A 9140-nucleotide genomic window follows, 5' to 3' on the forward strand; every position below is an offset into this window, starting at 1 on the left:
GGAGAGGTCAAATCCTAGCCAACATAGTTAGTCTATGATTAACCACTATAGTGCAGCTCTCAAATAAGATTTGAAATATAGCCAAGAAAAATGCATTGCATCTATAAAATACGTAGGTTGTAATTCAATCTCTTTCTAATTTGAGATTTACTTTACGCATTATTGTTACGATTTAACAAGAACAAGCCATTTGGAGACCTGTCATTTGGAGATCAAGGCATAACAAAGTACCGTTGCGCGTATGCTCATTTCATGGTGTTAGTAGCCTAGCAGTAACATTTCAGTTTCGATTTCAAAGCGGAGGAACAGTGAAACTCAGTAGCTTCAGAATACTACAAAATGGCTCTTCTCGACGTTTGCGGGATATCAGATTGGGTTAAAGAGGACGGATTCAACGCGGAACGAGCGTCGGTGGATAAAGCCAATCACTTCAATTTCGCTTCTCAGACACCAGAGTTGGCGGTACCCGTTGGAGTTGATGTAAGTAACACCTGATTATTCGCGTGTGGGATTTGTCACCTCAGCTGTTTCCTATGGTGATGGTTGAGTTTACAAGATAACATAATTTTGAATAACCAATTGGCTTACCTGGCAGTTCTTTACATCTGTCAAAGTAATTGGAAGCTGATTTTTCATTCATTCGTGTAGTAGTAGTAGTAATGTAATAGAGTTGCAGGGAGGCGAACACGGGTCGCAAGGCAAACACCATACACATCGCGCCAATAACGTTTAACGTGACCCACTTGATGGGAGATGGAACAACATGACTCATATAGCAATGAGCGGTTCTGTGATTGTTTTTCACCAGTGGTTCTGGGATTGTAAACTTGGTCGAATATGTAGGTTTACTGTTAGACTAATGACCATGCATGATAGAAAAATGGCTATTGAAACAAGTTTATAAAAGGCCTAGACCTTCTGCTGGATTAGCTACTTCAATCGGAATATGCGAGTCAGCCCTATGTGTGCATTACAATGACAATATCTTGTAGCTTTTGACTACAAAATCTACTTTGTCAACTGTGTTTCCACAGCCAGCAGAGTTTCTTAGGCCTCTGGTTGACAGTGAAGAAGGGGTGGATGGGGTGAAGATCAACCTGGAGCATGGCACTACTACTCTGGCTTTCAAGTTCCAGCATGGGGTGATGGTGGCTGTCGACTCCAGAGCATCTGCAGGATCTTACGTCAGTAAGTGATATACACACACAGGCATGCACACACACTTGGATATACGTTTTAAAACATTTTAGTTGGATGGAGTGAATGATAGAGGGAGGGAGGGGGTAGAACATTGAGTATGAAAGAGAGAGATGGTCAAATACAATAAAGAACAAGTATGTTTTGTGAATCTACCGTGGCATATGTGTAATGAATAACCCCCCTTTGTGTTTAAGGCACTCAGATGTTTAAGAAGGTGATCGAGATAAACCCCTTTCTACTTGGGACAATGTCAGGCAGTGCTGCCGACTGTGTCTATTGGGAGAGAGTCTTGGCCAAGGAATGCAGGTGAGAGAAGATGGTCACGTTATAGTGATAGCTTACTCCAAAATCAAAGCTTGTTAGACATTTTTAAACATCAAAACTCAACTGTGTTCTAGTATTGAGTCCATGTCCCATGTTTTGTTAATCAAACTATATCCCTCAATCCCAAAATAATGGGAAAGATGGGTGCTGTCTAATTTACTTTTATTTGGTACCTATCTTTTCCATCCTACACTCTTAGAAAAAAAGGGTTCTTCGGCTGTCCCCATAGGAGAACCCTTTTTGGTTCTAGGTAGAAGGCTATTTGTTGCCAGGTGGAACTCTGTAAAGCAGGGATGATCAACTAGATTCAGCCACAGGCCTATTTTATGTTGAACATATATAATATTTGATATTATATTTGAATAAAACATAGTCATTTCAAACATTGCATTTGTATACCATCACGCGTTTCTCTATTATGCTTGGGAATACTTGGGAACAGATTTCCAAATTTAAATCACTTGTAGCTAATTTCCTGGTGTTTTTACAATCTTTTATGTCAAACAATGAAAATTCTATATCAGTGGTGATCGGTGCTGTTTAAGATGAGGGAGTACGATTATTTTTTTACGAGCATGGCCTTATTTCTATTACAGTATATTGGATGACTGTCATTCATATTCCATTCACCCAGCTCAATGTGCACAGGTCTATACAAATGTGAATAATCAAGGTGACAGACATTGACACATTCAATACCGCCTTGCACAATCTTGCCTGCATCTAGCTTATCTAGAGAGTCATCTTTAGTCCAACAGTTGCAAACTAGAGTTTCTATTGGACAAATTCATGTATGTTTATCCCTGTTTTGTTCCTTTTGCTTCCATTTAAGTTTTTCTTTCAACAGAACTGGCAGAATGAATACACCCCTGATCACACGCAAACACAGTTCTCTTTCATAGCAGCCACAAACAAAACAGCATGATCCCTTTGATCGTTGGATAATTCCTTCACACATCTACTCACTCTCCTCCTCTCACCTTTTCCCTTCGCTTGTGGACTTCAGCGCAAAACACATCAACTGTCTGTGACCAGGCGACAAAACCTTTCCAAACTAAACCTTCATATCATAACCGCTACCCACAGCCTACATTGTTGTTACCATATTAGCTAACGTCAATTCAACATAGCTACTAGAACGAACGCGTTAGTAAACCTGCTACAATCATGTATATAGTGTACAGTTAGCAAGCAGTTTATCAGTTACACCGGCAGGCCCCGGTGGCAATAAATTAATAAAACCAAAAGCTTACCCTGACTTGAAGTTCCAGTGTTGGATAAACATAGCCAGCTAGCTATCAGAGCATCCCTGTCTGTTTGAGCAGGGTGTTTGAGTAAGCTAAACTAGCTAGCTGAATTCCCTAGCTAAGTAAGTGAAAGAGAAAAAAAAATGAAATATAGCTATCTCTTTCTTTTTCTCTCTTGCTTCCCCTTATTTATTTAAGAAATGAATTTGTTCAAAACTGTTCAACTATTGTCTTTCTCTGAGTCAACCACTCACCACATTTATGCACTGCAGTGCTATCTAGCTGTAGCTTATGCTTTCGGTACTAGATTAATTCCCTGATACTTTGATTGGGTGGACAACATGTCAGTTCATGCTCTGATAGGTTGGAGGACGTCCTCCGGAAGTTGTCATAATTACTGGGTAAGTCTATGGAAGGGGGTGAGAACCATGAGCCCCCTAGGTTTTGTATTTAAGTCAATGTACCCAGAGAAGGACGGAAACTAGCTGTCTTCCAGCTACACCATGGTAAAGGGGATACCTAGTCAGTTGTACAACTGAATGCCTTCAACTGAAATGTGTCTTCTGCATTTAACCCAACCCCTCTGAATCAGAGAGGTGCGGGGGGCTGCCATAATCAACATCCACATCTTCGGCGCTATGGGAACAGTTGGTTAACTGCCTTGTTCAGGGGCAGAATGACAGAATTTTACCTTGTCAGAGCTGAGATTTGATTCAGCAACCTTTCGGTTACTAGCCCAAAGCTCTAACCACTAGGCTACCTGCCGCCATAGTGCTACCCTACAGAGTGCTGTTGAGGCTACTGTAGACCTTCATTGCAAAACAGGGTGTTTTAATAAATGATTTGGTGATGTGAATATATTTTGTATAGTTCACTTTCTTTTTATGTTTCACAAAAAAAAATCTGAAACTCACTGAGGAGGATGGTCCTCCCCTTCCAATTCTGAGAAGCCTCCACTGTTCTATGTAGAATATACGTATATCTGTTTAATTTTTGCTAAGAAAATTAGGGGGCCAAATAAAACCACCCGTGGGCCTGCTTGTTGGGGAACCCTGGTGTAAAGAGCTCTACATGGAACTTAAAAGGGTTCTACCTGGAATTAAAAGTGTTTTACCTGGAACTAAAAGGGTTTTACCTGGAAACAAAAAGGGTTCTTCAAAGGGTTCTCCTGTGGGAACAGCCAAAGAACTCTTTGAGGTTCTAGATAGCACCTTTTTTTCTAGGAGTGTATATTTTTCAATTTTCCCTCAACCCTTCACTTAATTTAAGGATATACAAGCTGAGGAACAAGGAGAGGATCTCTGTATCTGCTGCCTCTAAGCTCCTTGCCAACATGGTGGTCAACTACAGAGGGATGGGTCTCTCCATGGGCACAATGATATGTGGCTGGGACAAGAAGGCAAGTTAAAGTTAGGCCTTTCAGGTTGCTAGGTTTGTGTACCCCAGTGTTAGACGTTTTGACTACGAAGTTTTCTCTTTTAGTGGGTAATTAACAAACACTCATTAGTTGAAATTGTATTGTCAGCCTGCTACTAATAGACATTCATGATTATTTTTATTGTTTTTATGATTGCAGGGTCCTGGGCTGTATTACGTTGATGACAATGGCCTGAGACTGTGTGGAAACATGTTCTCCACTGGGTCTGGTAACACCTATGCCTATGGTGTGATGGACAGCGGCTACCGTTATGACTTGTCTGTTCCAGAAGCCTATGATTTGGCACAGAGGGCCATATTTCATGCTACACACAGAGATGCTTACTCTGGGGGAACAGTCAACAGTAAGTCTGAGCTTGTTACCTGGTTTATAATGGTGGTGATGGTGGTGTGTGTGTGTGTGTGTGTGTGTGTGTGTGTGTGTGTGTGTGTGTGTGTGTGTGTGTGTGTTTGACTTTGTCTTTGTTCTTTGCAGTGTATCACATGAGAGAGACTGGTTGGATTAAAGTTTCTCAAGAGGATGTTGGCGACCTGTACCACCGCTTTTCCAATGAGAAGAAGTGAATCTGGCCCATTCTAACTATATTCACAGTCACATCAATACCATACAATACATCATGAACATAGTCAAATAAGTATGTAAAATAATAAGGATCATGGAGCCATGACCTTCTCTCAGGCAACATATGGCAGTCAATGTCTTCAATAAAATACTTTTTTTTAGAGAACTGTCATAGGAATTTTTTATTGTGGTTATGTGTATAAGACAATTATTTTCTTTCAAATATTGAAATAAATAAAATCTTTCAAATTGTCTTTCAAATACATGTTCACATTTAGAATACATTTTCTTCTGGCACAGAACTTAATATAATTTTTTAAATAATAAACTCTTTGGCACTTACAGATATTTGGAAAAAACAGGGCTGACATGACATTTTTGTTCCTCCATAGGTCTAATAACCTTTTCATACTACTGAGCTGAACCAAACCGAGCTGAACTGTGCTGGCCTAGTTATGCATCTGGTTACGCATCCAACATAGATGCTGGAACCGTTCTGAAAAGGACAATGTGAAAAGAAAATATCTGAGCCTATACAGTTCATGTCGGCATGATAGTATGAAAAGGGTACGTGACACAGGCAAAGCCATACATTTATGAGAACTGATGTTATGGTTCTGATATAGTATATGTACCTATTCTGTAATCTACTAGCATTGTATGTTTATCCAAGATCCTGTGGCGTACACCAGTGTCCTGGTTTTCATTGCATATTGGAATCTGGCATGAGCAATAAGAAGAACATGGACACTAGTTAAGCAGGATGGACAGATACTGGAGATAAGGAATCGGCTATTAATTATTACAGTAAACTAATAGATCAGACAGAAGTGAGTAAAGACTCCCAAGACTCAGCTGCTGTTCATGTCAGATAAAGCCTCTCCTTTTTCTAATGTTTTCTTTACATTCCTCAAAATACTCCTCAGTGTCCCTATCCAGTTTTTGGGAGGATTTTGTATTTGTTTATTTCTTTGCTTTATTATTATTGAATACATTTCTGGGGTCTCCAGTGTTTTCAGAGTAAACTGAGTTCTTGAGCTGAGATGGACATTTCCATCCTCATTTCAATCTACCTGGCAGTGCCATCGTGTGATTGTCTGGCATCAATCCCCTTGCCTACTGGGGAGAGGAAGGCAGCCATATCAAAAATACTCACATTAAAATATGAAGGAAATCGGAAGCTTTTAATGTTATCTAATAAATAAAGTTGAATGGTTGAGTGTCATGTAAATGCATCATAATGTAGAAACTTCAACCATAGAGACATACCATTCTATATCTATGGGCACTAATCTCTAAATAAATGGCTCTTGAGGCAACCAAATCTCATTTACGGCACGCAAGAGTTAGAGGCGGGTCTGGTCCACACTATATTATGGTCCGGGATTAATGTTTCTTATTTTACCACACAGAAAGTCCCTAGAGGCCCGTCCCTTGTTCTTTGTCTATGTTTTTGGCAGTCTGCCTGGCTGCACCACTGCTAAAGCCACAAGACATCAGTACTCCACCTCCCCCTACCGGAGAACAATAACATATCGATATAGACCTTAGGTGATACTGACAACCATTTCATGACCAGATCTGCGACTAGTACACATCACCACGAAATAGCCGTGGTTCCTTTTGAGAATCCTTAACACTGATCTGGAAAACACTTTGTGCATTTACCTTGCAGGTGTTTTGAAGTATTCACTTGGTCAGTGTCTTGTGAGTTTTCTGCTCACCTTTACTGTTTGTGCATCTGCAGCACTGGTGTAGACATACATCATCTAGTCATCCAAATCCTCAACTCAAACTATTGATAAGAAGTGCGTAAATGTGGACATTCGTGAGATAAGTGTCATGTGGCAACATTCATCAACTCAATTATTTTCTCAGTAGAAGTTTGCATTGTCAGTTCGACATATACAGTATATTTTCCTGTCCCTTTAGGTTGGTGACATATCAACAACAATCCATCTACCCACTGCCAATGGATACCGATAAGAAGGGATGGAGGGAGAGGACAAAGGGAAAATATCAGCGGCCATCTCACCTCAAGACCTTCTGGCATCACAAAATGGCCGACAATAACTTGATCTGTCTGGGTGAAGCGCCAACTGTAACCACTCCATGCCAAATCAGTTGGCTTGTAATCCCACCACGTTGCAGGTACTTTCTGCCTTTACTTTCACTTTCATTTCAGGATACTTCACCAAGCAAAACAAGCCAACGCCAAACCCTGGGTCTTGTGACTGCTATTGAGTCTTTGATACTCAATGCTGCTGTTAAACAAGGACGCTGGCTGACGTATTCTATTTTACTCAAATATGTGCCACTCCATTTAGTGTATGTTACTTTACGTTAGGTAACATTACATTGACTTACCAATGTAATAGCGGTCGTACAATATAAAACTAATTGTAGGACGTATAGTATCGAGTGTCTGGCTTGATTTTGACCCGTTTAGTATGATGTATTACGTTCAACAGCTTTAGTCTGATATGATACGTTCAACTGATTTAGTATGATATGCTACGTTCTGTTAGGATTTAAGGTTAGGGTTAAGGTTAGGGTTAGGAGTTATGTTAAAGCGTTAGCTAACATGCTAAGTAGTTGCAAAGTAGCTAAAAAGTAGTAAGTAGTTGCAAAAGTTGAACCTGATGAGATTTGAACACGCAACCTTTGGGTTGGTCAACGTTTGCATAACACCACCCTCCTTTAGTTTTTTTCCTTAAGTAACCTACTGTCTGAAGAATTGCAACATTTGCCTAGAACTAACGCTGCAGATAGCAATACTGGGTGATTTGAAAAGCCATAGTCATTGGTGAGATTTTGAGGCTGCTTCTTTGCGATTTTGGGGCTGCTTCTTTGCAATTTTGGGGCTGTTTCTTGGCAATGTCTCACATGGAATAGCCTTCATTTCTCAGAACAGGAATAGACTGACGAGTTTCAGAAGAAATTTCTTTTTTTCTGGTCATATTGAGCCTGTAATCGAACCCACAAATGCTGATGCTCCAGATACTCAACTAGTCTAAAGAAGGCCAGTTTTATTGCTTCTTTAATCAGCAAAACAGTTTTCAGCTATGCTAACATAATTGCAAAAGGGTTTTCTAATGATCAATTAGCCTTTTAAAATGATGAACTTGGATTAGCTAACACAACGTGCCATTGGAACACAGGAGTGATGGTTGCTGATAATGGGCCTCTGTATGCCTATGTAGATATTCCATAAAAAATCTGCCGTTTCCAGCTACAATAGTCATTTACAACATTAACAATGTCTACACTGTATTTCTGATCAATTTGATGTTATTTTAATTGACCAAAAAAATTGCTTTTCTTTCAAAAACAAGGACATTTCTAAGTGACCCCAAACTTTTGAACGGTAGTGTATATTATTTTACACTAATACAATTGCTAAGAGAAATATATTTTGTTTAACAACTAATCTTTTTTTCTTCTTAAAAAGATAGGGGTCAAAATTATTGCCACGCCTGTTTTCAATACCTTCCAAGGTTAATGGCACTGAGGCTTTTTCAAAAATGTTTGACAAGATTGGAGAACACATTGGGAGGGATCTCAGACCATACCTCCGTACAGAATCTTTCCAGATCCTTGACCACCTTCGTCTGAGTTTATGGACTGCCCTCTTTAATTCAAACAACAGGTTTTCAATGGGGTTGAAGTCCGGAGACTGAGACGGCCATTTTGTTAATGTTGATTTTGTTGTCAATTAAACATTTAAACTTCCAGGCTATCTGCCCCTTCCAGACCCTGCTGGTGATTGCTCACAAGCTGAAGACCATTGAGAGGGTGGATCAGATCATTATGATTGACCGGGGGACTGTCCAGGAGCAGGGCACTCACCAGGAGTTGATGGACAGGAAGGGGAGCTACTACAAACTAAGAGAGAGACTGTTCACGGAAGACGACATGTCCCATTGACAAAACAATGCTACTGTTTTAACTGTAAATAGTGATGTCATTATCTCACTCTCACTCTGACCAATACTCACTACCTCCTAATATACTGTAAATCACATACACATCAGGACAGTGACATGTATAAAGCCAAATTGATGTAAATATTGAATGTAGTTCGAGATCGGCAAGTTGCCTAGTGGTTAGAGAGTTGAGCCAGTTAGCACATATTACATCAAATTCAACGAACAACTCAACTACCAAATAAAAATGAACAGTTTCGCATGCATTCGATGATACTCAACATAGATACTCTGATAGATATTACATTGTAGCAGACACTCTTCTTTTCAGGTAAGCACCGGAACTCATATCAGAGCTAGTAAAATGGGGTACATGTGGACATGTTATTTTTTTCAAGCTGGTTAGGTCTTAGTCGGTTATTTGAGCCAAGAGACCTTTGAGCA

The 9140-nt window shown here is 39.9% G+C and overlaps 1 protein-coding gene and 1 long non-coding RNA gene across 2 annotated transcripts; both read left to right on the forward strand.

Moving 5' to 3' along the window:
* Positions 1–241: 241 nt before the first annotated feature.
* Positions 242–4936, forward strand: LOC112075852 (proteasome subunit beta type-8). Its single transcript, XM_024142781.2, has 6 exons — positions 242–480; positions 1035–1188; positions 1395–1506; positions 4041–4170; positions 4348–4552; positions 4684–4936. Exons 1-6 carry the CDS (start codon positions 340–342, stop codon positions 4770–4772), a joined length of 831 nt encoding a protein of 276 aa, XP_023998549.1. The 5' UTR covers positions 242–339; the 3' UTR covers positions 4773–4936.
* A 290-nt stretch (positions 4937–5226) lies between these two features.
* LOC139025860 (uncharacterized) lies at positions 5227–8698 on the forward strand. The gene is made up of 3 exons (XR_011477504.1): positions 5227–5337; positions 6703–6921; positions 8524–8698. It is a non-coding gene; the product is annotated as an uncharacterized lncRNA (long non-coding RNA).
* The last annotated feature ends 442 nt before the right edge of the window (positions 8699–9140 follow it).

Source organism: Salvelinus sp. IW2-2015, unplaced genomic scaffold (genome assembly GCF_002910315.2).
Source record: "Salvelinus sp. IW2-2015 unplaced genomic scaffold, ASM291031v2 Un_scaffold3438, whole genome shotgun sequence".
Classification (NCBI taxonomy): domain Eukaryota; kingdom Metazoa; phylum Chordata; class Actinopteri; order Salmoniformes; family Salmonidae; genus Salvelinus; species Salvelinus sp. IW2-2015.

Excerpts from the sequence above, each read along its gene's own strand:
- LOC112075852 (XM_024142781.2), top strand. The coding sequence starts at position 340 with ATGGCTCTTCTCGACGTTTGCGGGATATCAGATTGGGTTAAAGAGGAC. Across the intron at positions 4,171-4,347 it reads TATGTGGCTGGGACAAGAAG|GGTCCTGGGCTGTATTACGT; the intron begins GCAAGTTAAAGT and ends TTATGATTGCAG. Across the intron at positions 4,553-4,683 it reads CTCTGGGGGAACAGTCAACA|TGTATCACATGAGAGAGACT; the intron begins GTAAGTCTGAGC and ends TGTTCTTTGCAG.